Genomic DNA, 20,703 nt, shown 5'->3' with positions numbered 1-20,703 from the left:
CCGGTGGCTTCACAAAAAACTGTCATACCGCCAAGTAGGTGATTTTACCCCTAACACTACGCACTGACTGACTGCTACCGCTGCTGCTTCCGTCAACCCGTGCACCACTACTTTATGGGCAGATTGGCTCCTGCGAAGTGGGTGGCCTACCCCAGGCACATTTGGCTACCGACCTTCCACTGCTGCCACCCTGCTGACTCCCAGCCACGCTAGTGACTTGCTGGCTCCGCTGTTGCCTCACCGGCAAGCTGCCACCCTCTTCTCCCGATGATGATGAAGCCCCTAATTCACCCGGCTCCCAAGTGCGATCAGTTAGTACTGTCTGCATGTCACTGATGTCCTCTTCAACGGTCTCTGGGTCAGGAGCCTCACCGCTCGCAACACCCGCTCCCATGCCACTCTCCTCATCACTACTTGCCCCCCTAGCGGAGGAAGCGGCGGATGTCTCCTTCACATCTTTGCTGGCCAGTAGCTGCTGACTGTCCTCTAGTAGCTCATCCTCATATAGTGGGGCTGAGCCCACAGCATATAATCTGGTTGAGGGAACAGAAAAGGACAGAGGCAGGTTGAGGACAGATGAGGGCACAGGGACTGCTCCCGGGTCATGCCAACTACAACTAAGGGTTGTGTCTGACGAACCTACTGGCTCTTGGCCTGACTAACCCACCGGCTCTTGGCTGGGGGTGTCTGATGTCACTTCGGACAAAGTGGATGACCGAGTCAACCATTCAAGAACCGCTGGGTTGCTGGTCAAGACACGTCCGCTAGATGACTCATGCCTCTTGCTGTGACTCCTGCTGCCACGTCCCCTTACTCTGCTGGGACCTATGCCTGCGCCAGAAACATTTAGGTCTCTGACACTCCCCTGTGCATGGCCTAGCACGTCTCTGTTTTGACATACTGTTAGGTCGAATAAATAAATAAAAAGTAAATTAAAACACCCCCAAAAAAGTCTGTCATCTTCTCACTTCACCGCACAACACCTAATAAGACCTTTATTTTGTACTAATACACACTAAAAAGTGCTGTCATTTTCTCACTTCATCACTCAATGGCAAATACTTTTTTTGTACCACTAATACACGGACAAAAAGGGCTTTAGAACATATAACTGCACCGCTGAACGGCAAATATATTTTTCTTTTTTCACTTATACACTCCACAAAAGGGCTTTAGAACAGATAACTTCAGTGCTGAACAGCAAATAGGGCCTTTGTTATGCTGGACAGGATACAAGATACACAGAATACCACCAAACAAGTGTCTAGGCAAGAAGCTGGGGATAAAGGTCACCTCCTGACAAATCCCTACAAGCTCTCCCTAGACTTCTATGCCCACGTTCAGACCATGAAGGTGGGAATGAACGTGTCCCCGTGCCTAGGCTGAAGATTCCCTAAAATCCCTAAGATGGTGAAAGGTGGAAAGAGGCAGCCTGCTCCCTCAGGACCTGGAGGGGGCAGGTGTCTCTCTAACAGCCTAGACAGACAACCACAAGAAAAACAAAACAAACTTATCTTGTTACTGAGCAGGAACAGCAAATCCTTCCTTCCTTCCAGAAGCTATAACCCGCACAGGACACTGGGAGTGGGCTTAATTTAAACTCATACCAACGACCCCACCCAGTGAACCTGAAGGGAGGCGGATTACAGCTCAACTCCAAAACAAAAACAAAAGGCTACACACATGCTGCTAACCTGGCAGACCTCTGTACATAACCTGAACAGGGCATGACAGTCTTATTTTTTTCCACTTATACACAACACAAAAGGCTTTAGAACATATAACTGCACCACTGAATGGCAAATCAAATATATTTTTTTGCACTAATACAAAACAAAAAGAGCTTTAGAACATATACGTGCACAGCTAAACGGCAAATAGGCCCTTATTTTTTTCCACTTGTACTTGGCACAAAAGGGTTTACAACATATAACTGCACTGCTGAACGGCAAATATATATTTCTTTTTTTACTTATACACTCCACAAAAGGGCTTTAGAACATATAACTGCACCACTGAATGGCAAATCATATATATATATATTTGCACTAATACACAACAAAAAGGGCTTTAGAACATATATACATGCACAGCTAAACGGCAAATCGACCCTTATTTTTTTCCACTTTTCCACATAAAAGGTTTTAGAATATATAACTGCACCACTTATAGGCAAATATATTTTTCTGTTTTCCTCCTTTACACTTCACAAAAGCGTTTTAGAACATATAACTGCATCGCTGAACGGCAAATAGGCGCTTATTTTTTTCCACCTATACACGACACAAAAGGCTTTAGAACATAACTGCACCACTGAACGGCAAATAGGGCCTTATTTTTTTGCACTCATACAGGACACAAAAGGGTAAAGAACATATAACTGCACCGTTGAACGGCAAATAGGCCCTTATTTTTTTCCACTTATACACGACACAAAAGGCTTTAGAACATATAACTGCACCACTGAATGGCAAATCATAAAAAAAAATTGCACTAATACACAACAAAAAGGGCTTTAGAACATATACGTGCACAACTAAACGGCAAATAGGCCCTTATTTTTTCCACGACACAAAAGATTTTAGAATATATAACTGCACCGCTTATAGGCAAATATATTTTTCTGTTTTCCTCCTTTACACTCCACAAAAGGCTTTAGAACATCTAACTGCACTGTTGAACGGCAAATATATTTATATTTTTTCCACTTATATACTTTACAAAAGGCTTTAGAACATAACTGCACCACTGAACGGCAAATCTATTTTTCTTTTGTACTAATACACGACAAAGAGGGCTTTAGAACATATAACTGCACTGCTGAACGGCAAATAGACCTTTATTATTTTCCACTTATTCACTCCACAAACGGCTTTAGAATATATAACAGTACCGTATATTTTTTCTTTTGCCCCTAATATACAACAAAAAGGGCTTTAGAACATATAACTGCACTGTTTAATGGCAAATAAGAAAGAATTCTGCCTCTATCACATGCCAAAAAGGGCTGTAATTTTTGCACTTCACCACACAACGTGCAATAAACCCTTTTTTCCCACTAATACAACCCAAAAATGCTTTATAACATAAAACTGCATCGCACAAGGGCAAATAAGATGTATAAATATTTCCTTGTAATAAACCCTGTTAATGGCTGTATCAAACAGCACTTGCACCCTAATAAGAACTGTTTCCTGGAATTACAGAGCTGTATAATGACAATTTGGATCCCCAGTCAGTGTAGCAAGGTGTAATAGGATCGTTCCTATTACCTAGGCTATACCCTCCCCTACTGAACCCTGTTCTACATAAATGCTGTGGAATGATTCATCCCTATACTTTCCCTACACCTTAAATAATCTTTCCCTGAACTTGTAAATTGTTTTTTTTAGCACAATGAAGTCTTTACTAGCACTGTCCTTAGCACCTGCTGACATCTCTCCTTGAAATAAGTACACTGGAAAATGGTAGAATCCAAGATGGCTGAGGCTATTTATATGGCTGTGACATCACAGGGCTGGCTGGCTGCTGATTGGCTGCATGCATGGCATTATGGGTGATCCTGCGTTTCCAGAGTTCTTTGCTCCATGTCCTCACACATGCAGCAGCCATTTTAGGAAAAAAAAATAATTTGTTACCATGAAGCGAGATAAAATTCGGATACGGTGGGAATCAAATTTTTCCTGAAATTTGGATCGAATTCCATTTCTTCAACTTCGATTCGCTCATTTCTAGTGGAGATCACTAGTCAGAATGTTTGGTGGGGACCAAATGACCAACTCGCCTTGCAATCTTAACATAGTAAAGCCAGACTGCCTTCTGAAGTCAGCTCTTGTGGGAACAAGTATGGGGCATACACTGTTTCAACATCTCCAATAATTTTTTTTCCTTGATGTAAGTGGAACCAGATGTATATGGCTGCTGTTTAGCCTCATCTTTCTATGACACTGATGAAGTAAAAATGAATAGTTGGCCACAGTTCTTCTATTAAAGGGTAAGGATCTTTATTAAAATAAAGAGTGAGGACATTGAACTCAGTCATTTCTATTAACTTTCTCTTTTCCTAAAGTTGCACTTAAAAACTTGAGATAGGGTCGATAGCCCGTACTGCCCTCCCTACAATACAGCCCAGGTTGGATTGGATTCCACATATAGTGCAACTTAGTAGATGCCTATGATCATATGTACAGTCAATGTACAGTATAGCAAGCCTACAGTAAGGCATAAATGAGAGGTAAATTGAAAAAAACATTATTGTATTCCTAGGGTATACAGGCTGGACTAGTATCTGGGTGTGAACATGGAGATGCTCTGCTTCAGTTTGCCAATTGCTACATATTGAATGCAGAGTGAAAAAGTTAAACCATGTGAAAAGAGTAGTGAAGTACCGTAATTGCCTGTTGCCCAGGTTTGCATATACACTATTTGCTTATTAATTTCCTTTGCTTTTTTTTTATTTTTTACTATGTTTGATCTTCCTGGTGTGAACCTGGTCTCATAATGCTTTTGCAGTAGACAACTAATATTATTTATTTATTTTCATTATTAATTTTCTTTTGCTATTACCGGCTCTAGTTTTTACTCTCTTGGATGTTATTCTATTCTCTGTAATGATTATGATCATTTAACAATATTATAATTCAATAAGGTTGAAATACTTTGCAGTATTTAATGCACTTTCATTATTCGTAGGCCTATTTAACCAAATGGAGCTTACAAAAGTACGTAATACACTGAGTGAACGTATTTATTTTCATTGCGAATCTTACTAAAACAGGTTGTTTCATGCCAATTAGGGTATATAGATGGTAGTAGACTCTTCTCTTAGGACACCCTTCTGTTAACTTGAGCAGAGGGCCGCAAACAAAGAGCAGAGCTTGTTTTGGTTGACCCAGCCTGTTCATGTATTACATGGTCGGTCATTTATTGAAATAGTCGGCATGTACTACCACATTTCCCCTGAAGCATCCAGAATGTGTGAACCTCTGTAGCTTCTGAACATGAAGTCAAATTCATAGAGATTGTATAACCTCTAAAGTTAATGTTCACCTTTAAAGGTCGCTGAGTTTTCAGAAACGTTTTGATATGTCATAGAGCCATATCAAAAGCTTTGACAGGAGGGTGACAAAGCACTGAAAGCCCCGTCAATCGCTAGAACAAGGAGAGAGAAGCACCCTCATATTTCGCACTCTCTCCTCACGGCGGGAAAGAGAATTTCTAGTGATCAATGATATATCAAAACTTTTCAGAAAATTTTTAATATTGTAGAATTAATCTACATTGAAGCAAACCATGTAAATATATTCAAAATCAATTGTGTTGTACTGATCACAATAAACAGCCTGTATTATAGTCCAGAGCTCAATTTACAATTCTCCTGGGTTTCACTGGAAACATTGGAGACAAGCTTGACATCCCCTACAATCTTAACTGATGTCATAATGCATTGGGATAGTGGTGGAAGGTGTTCTGACACCTTACTGTGCACTGCCTCACTGTACAGTGTATGGTGTGAAGACTATGGAGGTCATTTATCAATGAAATAAGGGTACTTTCACACTTGCGTTGTTGAATTCCAGCAGGCAGTTCTGCTGCCGGATCTGGAAATCCGTATGAAAACGGATAGCATTTGTTTCAGGATCCGGATGTGGATCGGTCTGACAAATGCATTGAAACACAGGATCTGGTATTTATTATTTTCACATTTTTTTAAGGTCTATGCATGTGCAGACCAGGAAACGGGCTCCGGCTTTCCGGAACACTTAATTCCGGATCCGCCATTAATACATTTCAATGGAAATTAATGCCGGATCCGGCATTACGGCAAGTGTTCTGGAATTTTGGCCGGAGAAAATACCACAGCATGCTGAGGTATTTTCTCCAGCCAAATACCGTAAGAGTGACTGAATGGAAGACATCCTGATGCATACTGAACAGATTGCTTCCCATTCAGAATGCATTAGGATAAAACAGAACAGTTTTTTTTTTCCGGTATTGAGCCCTTGTGATGGAACTCAATACCGGAAAACTTTAACGCAAGTGTGAAAGTACCCTAAATTAGACGTATTTCAGGTGCAGATTGTGGCACATAAACTAGTTGCCCCACAATCTGCGATCTCATTTACCATGTTCTATGACTGTGATGAGTAACAAAAGACAAATTTTACCTCCTGCTTATCGTGGTTGCACTTTTCGCACACTGCTGGTGAAGAGTAGTGATGGAAAACGGACCCAGATAGGTTATCGATAATCATCAATTCTCCCTCAAATGAATCCTTGATTATTAAAGAAACGCTGTCCAGCCACAAGTTCTCCTGGGAATGTTAAAGATCATAGATTGTGAAATTTCCAACATAAGACTCACATGATAAAAAAAACAACAACATGAAGAACTGCAACAACTGAATCTACATAAATACAAAATTAAATCTAATCGGCCCACATGAGGGACTGCATTCAAATTTAAAAGATTTTCCCCATCTTATAAAGTGGTAGAATATTGGGAGGATATGCCATCACTTTATAATAGCTGAGATCTGGGAACTTTATTGAGCCTGATAATGAAAGGAGCCACAGAGCTGATTTAGCAATGTGTCTCATTCAAGGGTAAATTCACTCATTGAGGATTTGTTGTGGGTGAAATCTGCATCATATCTGTAAGCAAATCCTAAACACATTTCTCGTTTGTGAATTTAATTGAAGATTTAAACTCTATTGAAGATAACTAAAGAAACCCACATGCAATGAGCAATAACAGCCATTGGAAGTCAAGTCAAAGTTTGATGCAACTGTCAATCCATTGTGAGTATCAAGATGATTTTTTTTATTTTTTTGCACTTTCTTCCGCTATTGTATGTACAGACAGTACAATGGCATGTGTATGCTTTATGGCAGCTGAAATTAATGGAAGATATAGAGTGCAACCCATTCCCCAGAAACTGAAGAGTAACGGCGGATGAGCCTTATCTTTGTACATATAATGGTGGTATCCTGCCTTTTTTAAGCCATCAGTCATAAGAATTATCATAAGGTGCCTTAACCACTAATGAAAATGATGACTCTAGTGATCCTGCATTAGTCTATACAGCAAAGCTATTCATTCATATGAACTACAAAGAACAGGACGCATCATCTTATTTTGAGTGCTTCAGTTCTAATATGGCAATAAAATACTATTTAAAAAAGTATTTTTAAAATAAAAATTTTGATTGGCCATTTTGATGATACATTTCCCTTACATGGTTTTCTTTTGCTAATCCAGTTAGTAATGCAGAGTGCATAAGAACACAAGTAGTCAGAACTAGAAATTTGATCTGAAACCATATAAGAGCTAGGTGGTAACTAGGGTTAAGAACAATAGCAGAACCTGGAAGGATTTGGAACAAGGAGACCGATCAGATACAGGCTCATTATCAGGGTGCACAATTTCATGGACACAAGAACAGTCAGGCTTCCCGTGTATAATGCAGTCCAGCAGTGGGATCCTCATGCATATTACTGCTAATTGCTGGGCTGCACCTGTATTATATATATGCTCTTTGTTTCATGTACAGGAACAGAGCAATAATTAACAGTAATCCACATGTGTATCCCGCTGCCGAACCCTATTGTGTACAGCCGGCCTAGCAACCTGAATCAAACAACAGCATTATAGGATTCACAGACAGGAATTGTCATTGAGATCATCATCAGCTTGCCTTACTACTTACCTTTTCCTGTGAAATAAGTTTAAAGTAAACATGCAGACCTGTAGACATCAAGCATCAGTATTTTAATAGTAGTTTCTATTTCTCTTTAATTATTGATAGGATTACTAGGAAGATTGATAACTCATAGCATTTGTGACCTAAGTTGCCATAGACTTTGCAGACATATTAATATACAACTTAGGAGGCTATGAGGGAGAGTTGTCAAAACTTGTCTGACGGAAAACTGCCCTAGTTGCCCATATCAACCTACCAGATTCCACCTTTCATTTTTCAGTGCTCCTTTATAAAATAAAAGATAAAAGCCAACTAGTTGCTTTGAGCAACTAAGTCAGTTTTCCTTTATACAAGTTTTGATAAATCTTCCCCTATGCTGTTTATTTGTAGCTGATCAAATGAACCAGAAGACGACATAGATTTAATGCTGTTCATAATACTGTGTGCTCATGTCATTTCGAAGTACTAGCACTCGGGTACAATTGGTAAATGCTGTCCTGCTCCTGCACATCACTCCAGTCCTTGGAAGGTAAAAGAACGCTTTGTCGCTGGGTAGTAAGCTGTCTCCTTAAGCAACAGTTTGACATTTTACTGTTAACCCTACAAGAATAGACATATTGCATCACTGTTGAGAAGATAAAAAATAAAATAAAAAATAATTAAATGTTTTATATATATATATATATATATATATATATATATATATATACATATAAATATAAAGAATTTAAAAATTACTATAATGTTTGGAAGAAACCTCCTTATGAAAAAGAAAAGCCTCTGGTCTAGTATAATATATATGTATGTATATATATATATATATATATATATATATATATATACTATATCTCTTATATATGCAGTGGATATGAAAAGTCTACACACCCCTGTTAAAATGTCAGGTTTCTGTGAGACAAAGATAAATCATTTCAGAACTTTTTCCACCTTTAATGTGACCTATAAACTGTACAACTCAATTCAAAAACTAACTGAAATCTTTTAGGTAGATTGAAGAAAAAAATATAAAAATAAAATAATATGTTTGCATAAGTGTGCACACCTTTAAACTAATACTTTGTTGAAGCACCTTTAGATTTTATTACAGCATTCAGTCTTTTTGGGTATGAGTCTATCAGCATGGCACATTTTGACTTGGCAAGATTTGCCCACTATTCTTTGCAAAAACACTCCAAATCTGTCAGATTGCGAGGGCATCTCCTGTGGACAGGCCTCTTCAGATCACCCCACAGATTTTCAATTGGATTCAGGTCTGGGCTCTGGCTGGGCCATTCCAAAACTTTCATCTTCTTCTGGTGAAGCCATTCCTTTGTTGATTTGGTTGTATGCTTTGGGTCGCTGTCATGCTGAAAGATGAAGTTCCTCTTCATGTTCAGCTTTCTAGCAGAAGCCTGAAGGTTTTGTGCCAATATTGACTGATATTTGGAACTGTTCATAATTCCCTCTAGCTTAACTAAGGCCCCAGTTCCAGCTGAAGAAAAAAGGCCCAAAGCATGATGCTGCCACCACCATGCTTCACTGTGGGTATGGTGTTCTTTTGGTGATGTGCAGTGTTGTTTTTGCGCCAAATATATCTTTTAGAATTATGGCCAAAATGTTCAACCTTGGTTTCATCAGACCATAACAGCTTTTCCCACATGCTTTTGGGAGACTTTAGATGTGTTTTTGCAAAATGTAGCCTGGCTTGGATGTTTTTCTTTGTAAGAAAAGGCTTTCGTCTTGCCACTCTGCTCCATAACCCAGACATATGAAGAATATGGGAGATTGTTGTCACATTTACCACACAGCCAGTACTTCCCAGATATTCCTGCAGCTCCTTTAATGTTGATGCAGGCCTTTTGGTAGCCTCCCAGACCAGTTTTCTACTCGTCTTTTCATCAATTTTGGAGGGACGTCCGGTTCTTGGTAATGTCACTGTTGTGCCATATTGTCTCCACTTGATGATGACTGTCTTCACTGTGTTCCATGGTATATCGAATGCCTTGGAAATTCTTTTGTACCCTTCTCCTGACTGATACCTTTTAACAATGAGATCCCTCTGATGCTCTGGAAGCTCTCTGTGGATGCTTTTGCTGTGGGATACGACTAAGAAAACTTCAGGAAAGACCAACTAGAGCAGCTGAACTTTATTTGGGGTTAATCAGAGGCACTTTAAATGATGGCAGGTGTATGCTGACTCCTATCTAACATGATTTTGAATGTGATTGCTTAATTCTTAATGCAGCTACATCCCCAGTTATAAGAGGGTGTGCACACTTATGCAACCACAATATTTTTTATTTATTTTTGTTTTCTTCCCTCTACCTAAAAGATTTCAGTTTGTTTTTCAATTGAGTGGTACAGTTTATAGGTCACATTAAAGGTGGAAAAAGTTCTGAAATGATTTATCTTTGTCAATTTTTTTTACATCACAGAAACCTGATATTTTAACAGGGGTGTGTAGATTTTTTTTTTTAACTGTATATAAAAATGAGTTTCTGTCTGTCTGGACGCATTCTGACTGTATGCAGTTTGCAGGTCCTTAAATATTCAGTCAACTGACGTGTCAGGATTAGATACACAGTTCAGCAGAGAGTATCACACATGATAGGATTAGATACACAACTCAGCAGACAGTATCACACAAGATAGGATTATATACACAGCTCAGCTAGGATTATATACACAGTTCAGCAGAGAGTATCACACATGATAGGATTAGATACACAGTTCAGCAGACAGTATTACACATGATAGGATTAGATACACAGCTCTGCAGACAGTATCACACCTGACAGGATTAGATACACAGCTCTGCAGACAGTATCACACATGACAGGATTAGATACACAGCTCAGCAGACAGTATCACACATGACAGGATTAGATACACAGCTCAGCAGGCAGTATCACACAGGATAGGATTAGATACACAGCTCAGCAGACAGTATCACACAGTAAAGGATTAGATATTCAGCTCAGCAGACAGTATCACACAGGATAGGATTAGATACAAAGCTCAGAAGACAGTATCACACATGACAGGATTAGATACACAGCTCAGCAGGCAGTATCACACAGGATAGGATATTAGATACACAGCTCAGAAGACAGTGTCACACATGACAGGATTAGATACACAGCTCAACAGACAGTATCACACAGGATAGGATTAGATACACAGCTCAGCAGACAGTATCACACATGACAGGATTAGATACACAGCTCAGCAGGCAGTATCACACTGGATAGGATATTAGATACACAGCTCAGCAGACAGTATCACAAAGGATAGGATTAGATACACAGCTCAGTGGATAGTATCACACAGGATAGCATTAGATACACAGCTCAGCAGACAGTGGGGCGGGGTGTTGTAGATATCAGTGGGGCGGGGTGTTGTTATGGGGAATACTGTAGATATTTTTTAACGACACACAGAAACATTAAATGAAATAGATTAAATATACCCGTGCAAAGCCGGGTACTTCTGCTAGTAAATATAAATATATATATATATATATATATATATATATATATACAGGTCCTTCTAAAAAAATTAGCATATTGTGATAAAGTTCATTATTTTCTGTAATGTACTGATAAACATTAGACTTTCATATATTTTAGATTCATTACACACCAACTGAAGTAGTTCAAGCCTTTTATTGTTTTAATATTGATGATTTTGGCATACAGCTCATGAAAACCCAAATTTCCTATCTAAAAAAATTAGCATATTTCATCCGACCAATAAAAGAAAAGTGTTTTTAATACAAAAAAAGTCAACCTTCAAATAATTATGTTCAGTTATGCACTCAATACTTGGTCGGGAATCCTTTTGCAGAAATGACTGCTTCAATGCGGCGTGGCATGGAGGCAATCAGCCTGTGGCACTGCTGAGGTGTTATGGAGGCCCAGGATGCTTCGATAGCGGCCTTAAGCTCATCCAGAGTGTTGGGTCTTGCGTCTCTCAACTTTCTCTTCCCAATATCCCACAGATTCTCTATGGGGTTCAGGTCAGGAGAGTTGGCAGGCCAATTGAGCACAGTAATACCATGGTCAGTAAACCATTTACCAGTGCTTTTGGCACTGTGAGCAGGTGCCAGGTCGTGCTGAAAAATGAAATCTTCATCTCTATAAAGCTTTTCAGCAAATGGAAGCATGAAGTGCTCCAAAATCTCCTGATAGCTAGCTGCATTGACCCTGCCCTTGATAAAACACAGTGGACCAACTCCAGCAGCTGACATGGCACCCCAGACCATCACTGACTGTGGGTACTTGACACTGGACTTCAGGCATTTTGGCATTTCCCTCTCCCCAGTCTTCCTCCAGACTCTGGCACCTTGATTTCCGAATGACATGCAAAATTTTCTTTGAACCACTGAGCAACAGTCCAGTGCTGCTTCTCTGTAGCCCAGGTCAGGCGCTTCTGGCGCTGTTTCTGGTTCAAAAGTGGCTTGACCTGGGGAATGCGGCACCTGTAGCCCATTTCCTGCACACGACTGTACACGGTGGCTCTGGATGTTTCTACTCCAGACTCAGTCCACTGCTTCCGCAGGTCCCCCAAGGTCTGGAATCGGTCCTTCTCCACAATCTTCCTCAGGGTCCGGTCACCTCTTCTCGTTGTGCAGCGTTTTCTGCCACACTTTTTCCTTCCCACGGACTTCCCACTGAGGTGCCTTGATACAGCACTCTGGAAACAGCCTATTCATTCAGAAATTTCTTTCTGTGTCTTACCCTCTTGCTTGAGGGTGTCAATGATGGCCTTCTGGACAGCAGTCAGGTCGGCAGTCTTACCCATGATTGCGGTTTGGAGTAATGAACCAGGCTGGGAGTTTTTAAAAGCCTCAGGGATCTTTTGCAGGTTTTTAGAGTTAATTAGTTGATTCAGATGATTAGGTTAATAGCTCGTTTAGAGAACCTTTTCATGATATGCTAATTTTTTGAGATAGCAATTTTGGGTTTTCATGAGCTGTATGCCAAAATCATCAATATTAAAACAATAAAAGGCTTGAACTACTTCAGTTGGTGTGTAATAAATCTAAAATATATGAAAGTCTAATGTTTATCAGTACATTACAGAAAATAATGAACTTTATCACAATATGCTAATTTTTTTAGAAGGACCTGTATATAAAACTATATCTAGTTCTGCAACCTGAGGCTCTCCAGTTCTTAAAAAACAGCAATAACCAGCGTTGATGCTCCACATTCATTTTGAAGATCTAGAGGGCCACAGGTTGAAGACCACTGGAATAAAGTCTCAAATGAAACTATTATGTAAAGGACTGTAGAAACATCCAGTCCTGATAAATAGTGCAATACAAAGTCGAGAAGAGGTTCAAAATTTTGCATGACTATTTCTTAATTAAAAAGTTTTATCTTCTATGGTCTCACAAGTACCAACGCTCTACAGCTACAATCACACACCTGAACTAGGTTCACAGATCAGGCTCTAGTTAAATCACATGTGGAATTCAGTTGAGGTACACACTTTTAATTTCCTTCTAAGGATGGGTGATTCAATTCTACCAGCCCGTAATTCATCCTGCGTTTCCCAAAAACACTTGGACTGCAAACAAGAAGTTTGCTCCTCTCTATTTTCTTCCTAAAACATACTGTATGTTAAACTGTATGCATACAGGGCCATACACAGATCTCATAGGGCCCCATAACAATACTTAGTTTGGACCCCCTGCTCCACCTAGATTCACAGTGCGCATATATAATTCACTTCCAGGCACCACCTGGGAACGATCGCAATTCCACGTGACGGCGACGATCTATTCGGATGTCTGTCCTGTCAAGTTTCGATGTTATTTTCAGCCCAAACCATGTAGACCATGGGTAACGGGGTAATCATGGTTCGATACCGGTGAGGGACCCTGAGAAACAGCTACAGCTACCACATACAAGCAGCATGCGTCAAATTACCTAGGTATAATTAGGTGAAGACCTACAGGTGAGCTGACACTGTAAAATATTTTAGGTGCGGGGCTGCAGGTAAGCTGACCCTGTAAAAATTTTTAGGTGTGGGCCTACTGGTGAGCTGACCCTGCAAAATATTGTAGGTGAAGGCCTGCTGGTGAGCTGACCCTGTAAAAGATTTTATGTGCGGGCCTGCAGGTGAGCGGACCCTCTAAAAAATTAAATAAGAGGGCCTTCAGGTGAGCTGACCCTGTAAAAGATTTGAGGTGCAGGCCTGCTGGTGAGCTGACCCTGTAAAAGATTTTATGTACGGGCCTGCTGGTGAGCTGACCCAGTGAAAGATTGTAGGTGAAGGCCTGCTGGTGAGCTGACCCTCTAAAAAATTATATGCGAGGGCCAGCATGTGAGCTGACCCTGTAAAACATTACATGCAAAGGGCGTTTATGCAAGAGCATTATATGTGATGAATAAGCATGTTAATATGATGGAAGAGGAGGATGAGAAAAGGAAGATTCAACCATATACCCTTGTTTGTGGTGAAATGGGTGCATGGGAATACAGTGTATTCAGTACATTATAAACAGCACATTTAAAGTGCCTTTATGTTTAGCTGCTTACCTCTGGTGGAGCCAAGAAGTCATGGTCAATCCAGGCTTTGTTCATTTCTATAAGAGTCAACCTGTCAGCATTTTCAGTTGACAAGCGAATCTGCTTATCTGTCATTATGCGACCAGCAGCACTAAATACCCACTCAGACAAAATGCTGGCGGCAGGGCAGGCCAGGATCTTCAAGTTGTAGAGCGCCAGTTCGTGCAACGTGTCCAGCTTGAACATCCAGTAGTTGTAAGGCACTGAGGGATCATTGAGGATGCTGACACGGTCTGCTATGTACTCATTCACCATCTTGCAAAAATGTTCCCTCCTTGTGACACTAGGCCACGCATCAGGGTGAGGGTGCTGGTGGGGTGTCATGAAACTGTCCTAGGCTTTGGAGAGTGTTGCCCTGCCTCTGTTGGAACTGCTGTGTGTTACCCTTGTCTCCCATCCTCGGTTGGCCAAGGAACTACGGACTCTGCAGCCAGGGTTGTCAGATGGAAATTTTTGGAGCAATTTTTCAACAAGGATCTTCTGGTATTGCACCGTTTTGCTCGTCCTCTTCAAAAGAGGAATGAGAGATGAGAAGTTCTCTTTGTAGCGGGGGTTGAAAAGGGTGAACAACCAGTAATCCGTGTTGTCTAAAATGCGTATAACGCGCGGGTCGCGGGAAAGGAAGCCTAACATGAAGTCAGCCATGTGTGCCAGAGTACCAATAGGCAAGACTTGACTGTCGTCATCAGAAGGATCACTCTCAATCTCCTTATCCTTTTCCTCCTCTTCTGCCCACCCACGCCGAACAGATGGAATTCAATTTCTATGGGTACTACCCTTTGTAGCGGAGGCAACCGTCTCCTGATCCTCCTCCTCCTCTTCATCATCCAATTCACGCTGAGAAGACGAACTGAGGGTGATCTGGCTATCACCCTGTGTAATGTCTTCCCTCATTTCCACCTCTTCCACATGCAAAGCGTCATCTTTAATTGTGAGCAGCGAGCGTTTGAGTAGACACAGAAGTGGGATGGTTACACTGATAATAGCGTTATCGCCACTCACCATCTGTGTTGATTCCTCAAAGTTTATTAAAACCTCACAGAGGTCAAACATTCATGCTCAACATGTGGAATGTGGAGTTCCAGCGCGTGCTCACGTCGCACAAAGCTGAAGCTGTTGGTGACTTGTGGAAATGTGCACACACGCGGCACCAGTGGCTCAGGCAAATTGGGGTAGGTTTTGAGAAACCGCTGAACCACAAGTTTGAACACGTGCGCTAAAGCCACCACCAAGTTATGGCCATTATCAGACACAACCATGCCTGGTTCTAGGTTGAGTGGCGAGAGCCACAGCTCAGTCTAGTTTCTTATCCCCTGCCACAGCTCTGCAGAGGTGTGCAATTTGTCACCTAAGCATATCAACTTCAGCGCGGCCTGTTGCCGCTTCCCCACTGCAGTGCTTCACTGCTTCTAGCTACTGACTGATGACTGATTGGTGCTGCACATGGATAATTCGAAGGTGGAAGTGGAGGAGGAGAAGTGGGGGTTGGAGCCACTAACGTATGTGCTAGCGGAAACCCTGAATGATGTAGCACTTGTCCCATCCCGCGGTACGACTCGTTCCCGGTCTCCACAACGTTCACCCAGTGTGCCGTCAGGGAAATATAGCATCCCTGGCCGAATGCACTTGTTCATGTGTCCGTGGTTAAGTGTACCTTCCCAGTAATTGCGGTGGTCAGGGCACGTGTGATGTTATGGGACACATGTTGGTGTAAGGCTGGCACGGCACACTGTGAAAAATAGTGGCAGCTGGGGACTGCATAACGAGGGACGGCCATCGACATGAGGCTGTGGAAGGCCTCAGTGTCCACAAGCCCAAATGGCAACATTTCCATGGCCAGTAATTTTGAGAGTTGCGTATTTAGTGCTATGGCCTGTGGGTGGGTGGATGGGTGTACGCTGCGCTGGAACATGGAAGTGGATATGGTCGCTGATGGTGCTTGATAAGGTCTAGGTGCAGGGCGGGATGTATTTTCGTATGGCACAGGTTGCAAACTACTATTCTTTTGTTGTCCGCACTTTCCTCAAAAAAGCACCATACTGCAGAACATCTACACCTTGGCAAGGGAGATTGCAGCAAGGGGGTGCTCCGTGGAACAGTTGCGGGCCTGTGTGGTGTGGCCAGCCTTCTCCCTTTTGCCTCTTGCAGCCTGTTGTGTTGCTGCAGATCCCTCCCCCTCTGTACTGCTCTCCTCGCTCGGCTTGTTGTCACCTTCCCAGGTTGGGTCAGTGACCTCATCGTCCACCACCTTCTCTTCCACTTCCTCACTCTGATTATCCTCCTGATTTGTTGACCTAACCACAACCTCAGTGATTGACAACTGTGTCTCATCCTCTTTATCAACCTCTTGAGACAGTAATTGCGGTTGACTCATTGGCAACTGTGTCTCATCATTATCCACCTCATTAAACACTAATTGCCATTCCCCATTGTCATGTTCTTGTGGATGCTCAAGAGGTTGGGAATCAGGGCACAAGATCTCATGTCCCTCTTCAAGTGTGCTTGGCGAGAGGGCCAAATCAAGTAATGGCAATATTTTAGGGATGTGCACACTTTAAACAGGAGATGTGGCGAGGATAATTTAACTGTCCGCAGAAGTCACCGTCTATGGAAAAAGTGCACTGGATGTCACTAATATTTTAGGGATGCTCACACTTTGAACAGGAAATGTGGCGTGGATAATTTAACTGTCCACAGGGGACAAAAGTGCACTGGATATCATTTATATTTTAGGGATGCGCACATATTAAACAGGAGATGTGGTGCAGATAAGTTAACTGTTCGCAGGGGACACCATCTTTGGAAAAAGTACACTGGATGTCACTGATATTTTAGGGATGCGCACACTTTAAGGAGGAGATGTGGCGCAGATAATTTAACTGTCCGCAGCAGACACCATCTATGGAAAAACTGCACTGGATATCACTGATATTTTAGGGATGCGCACACTTTAAACAGGTGATGTGGCGCGAATAATTTTACTGTCCACAGTGGCCTATTACACAGTATCTTACACATGATGCGCTAAAAACATATATTGCTGCTGTCACACACAATAGTCCTTACAAGGACTTTTGGGTCTCTAAAACGTTTTGGGGGAAAAAAACGTCCTATTACACTCCCTACACTGTCTGTCTCTTCCTATGCTCAGCTCTCCCTGACTTAGAATGAGCCGAACACGCGTCATCGTGTGCTATATAGCACCCGATGACATGCTCCGGCCAGCCAATCACTGTAATGCCGGTAGCCAACATGGCTACTGGCATTACAGTGAGGGCAGTACTTACCTGCATGTTTTTTGGCTGCTTAGCAAAACGTGCAGGGTGGAGACTCGAGCATTGCGCTTGAGCACATGCGGTACTTGGCCGAGTACCGCCATGTGCCGAGCATAGCGATGCTCGAGTCGAACTGATATTCGTCCGAGCATGCTCGCTCAACACTAAGGAACACCACTGCATATATATTGTATATGTTAGTAAAAAAACAACATGAATAAATGGAGAAAGGCCTATAAAAGGATATGGAAAACTGATATGGCTCTTTGTCTGTTGTTAACTGCCAGCATCATGGTGTCAAGATTCATTATGTCTACGACATCTCCGGTGCATAACAGTATTTACAGAAGTCAGTTTCTTGGGAGCAATATTTAAGGACTTCAAGGGCATCTTGATGCACCTGGGCCATTTGGTGGGGAGCACTACGTTGAATGGATTTGTTATGTTTTTTTTACTGCTGATACACATTTTACGAAAAAGTTAAAAAGGATCAAAAAATAAAAGTCATGCTCAACTCACTGATCCCCCATACAAAGCAAATTACCAAGCATAATAGCACTAAAATTAATACCCATATTGCAAGTGTTGATCCAGGGGTACATCAGTGCCTAAGGGAACGCTCACATAAAATATCTGTTACAGAAATTTCTGCAACTGAACATCTGTTCCATATGTGGTTCTTTCTGGATTTAAAAAATATACTGAATGTACTGCATACGTTTTGTGCAGATGAGCTTTGTTTCATACACTGAGTTGAAAAAAAGAGATATCTTTAACAGATATTGAGCATCTGGAGCACATTCCTTACTCCATGCAGACTGCAAGAAAATGGAATATTAACTATTTCCCATTACTTCATTGCCTGTTTGGTCTAGAGGAATCTGACACTTTACATAAGGACATGAATGTGGTGAGGAAGAGTGGGGTCTGCTGGTTTCTCCCAAGGATAGTTGTGCCACAGTTAACCTTTTGTCACCCCACTAACTCCATGCTGCAAGTACCCACTGAGGAGGGCGTACTCATGGGCTGAGTTAACCTGTTAAATGCCATGGTCAATAGCATCTAAGAGTCAGACAGAGGAAGAGGGCTCCCCTTTCAACCCACCGGTGTCCTGATGGGTGGATGCAGGGGGCTGAAGCTTTACAATGGCAGTTAAGGGCCTGACTATAGCTCCCAGGTCCACCAGAGGCATCTACCTGTTGATAGTTTGTCTGTCAATTGAACACTGAAGGCAACAAACTTTGGAAGGTGTTATGTAAGCAACATTGCTTCTATTCCACTATGGGACAAAGAAATGGTTAAATAAAGTTCAAGAATAATAAAAAAAATACAAATAAATAAATTTGCCCTGCAAAAAACGCAGTTTTTTCATTTAAAAAACTTTTTTTTTTTTTTTTATAAATACCCATAGATATTTGGTACGTCTGTAATTTCAACAATTCAGAAAAAAAAACTCACACAATGTTAATGGTGTAGATAAAAATTGCAGTAACAATGGGAAAATTGCTATTTTCCCCCCTACCCTCATAAAGATGATCAAAATCAAACAATAAGCTATGGGGTTTTTTACTAACAGTTTTTGGAGTAAAAAAATGTCACAAGTCCCCTTTAAAAAAATATGTGGCACACAGTATTTCTACACCGTGCTCACCACTTCGGCGTAGCGAGGGCAGGCCATTGTCCCTGGCTAATTTAATAACAGTTACGCCTGGAAGCAGGCATAAATGTGGAGTGAAAACTAGTCCAATCAAAGGCTAGAGTAGATTTCACACCAGTCGCATGGACTGCCAGAGGTGCGCATCATTTATGACAAGGCCTTTTCAGGTGCCATGAAAGACTAGCGAAAAAATCCAGATAAATGACCCTCTATACATACCAAAAATTATGAAAAAATGCAACTTGTCCAGCAAAAAATCAGGAACCCAAATGTCTATGCTGATGGAAAACATCACCCCAAAATGTTTCTTTTCCCATGTTTTATTCAGCAAAATTACTAAAACATAACTAATCAGTACAAAATGAAATCACATCATTATCTGTACCTCAAAATGTGGCAAGACTCAACCCACAAAATACAGGCCATCAATTAGCTTTATTGATGAAAATATGAAACTGTTATACTGTATCTCTTAGAATGCTTTGATGAAAAAAAGAAAAAATTGGCATAAAATTGATTGGTCATCAAGGGGTTAAAGTACTATGCGCTGTGGTGTCTCCAATGTTGAGTTTACCGTAGGTGCTAAATATCTGCACCCGATCCACTACGTGTAAACTCAGCCTTGTAATATTCAATATGGTATTATTTACCTGAGCTGGGGAAAAGCACCTCAAGTTACGATGTCCTTCTGTAGCTGGTCTTCCTCCCCGTCCTCCATTATCAAGAGCAGAAACAGGTGATGTTTGAGAACAAAGGCCATGAGCCAACTCCATTTCAATCTCAGCGTCCAGCTCTGCATCCTCCTGCGCTTCTTTATTGCTGTCATCCAGGTGCTTCATTAATACTGCAACCACCACGTTTATCAGAACAAACTGAGCTGTGAGCACAAAGCTTACGAAGTACAGAGGAGAGATGAATTGCAGGTTGCTCAAGCAGCTGCGGTCATCATTGGTGCAATCACGTAGCGTATCCTGTTGCAGATCAGAAGGAAGATTTCAGATTCCAAGTAATTCATATCATTCATTGTTGCCAACAGAGTAAAATATTTATAGTTTAGGTTTATATTTACATGCTACAGTTTTCACTGAAATAATGTTATACTGTATGTCTTCAAGTATTATCTGAAATGTAAATGAGTAAGCCAAGAAAATTGGCAGTTGGGAAGATTTGGGCAGATTTACTAATCCGGTAGCCAGAGTTAAGGCAGTATTACATGGACGGATAGAGGAGATGAGACAATTGCCGGGACTAAAGTGTTTCCTCCTGTCAAACGCCTGCTCGCTGGAGGAGGTGACTGCTGCTATTACATGCAGCGATCTCCTCCTCAGTATAGGGATGGTTGATCTCTAATTCATCGCTTGTCCCTATACTGTCTTATTGTTTGCCGGCAGCAGAGCGCCTATTATACGGCACAATCTGCCGCTGACAAACCAGGATTTTTTAACATGTTCAAATATTCTGAGTACCCCATTACCAAGCGTTTGCTTGTTTAT

General features: G+C 41.4%; 1 protein-coding gene across 1 annotated transcript in view; it reads right to left on the bottom strand.

Annotated features, from left to right (window-relative positions):
* Positions 1-20,703, bottom strand: part of CACNA1I (calcium voltage-gated channel subunit alpha1 I) — a 917,463-nt gene that overhangs the window by 62,948 nt on the left and 833,812 nt on the right. The window contains exons 31-32 of the mRNA XM_044301221.1: positions 19,861-20,181; positions 6,168-6,314 (exon numbers count right to left, since the gene is read on the bottom strand). Coding sequence (XP_044157156.1) covers positions 6,168-6,314; positions 19,861-20,181 — 468 coding nt within the window. The remainder of the gene's footprint in view (positions 1-6,167; positions 6,315-19,860; positions 20,182-20,703) is intronic.

Source organism: Bufo gargarizans, chromosome 7 (genome assembly GCF_014858855.1).
Source record: "Bufo gargarizans isolate SCDJY-AF-19 chromosome 7, ASM1485885v1, whole genome shotgun sequence".
Taxonomy (NCBI): domain Eukaryota; kingdom Metazoa; phylum Chordata; class Amphibia; order Anura; family Bufonidae; genus Bufo; species Bufo gargarizans.
The sequence above is the reverse complement of the archived record's forward strand: the minus strand, read 5'-3'. Positions and strand labels throughout refer to the sequence as shown.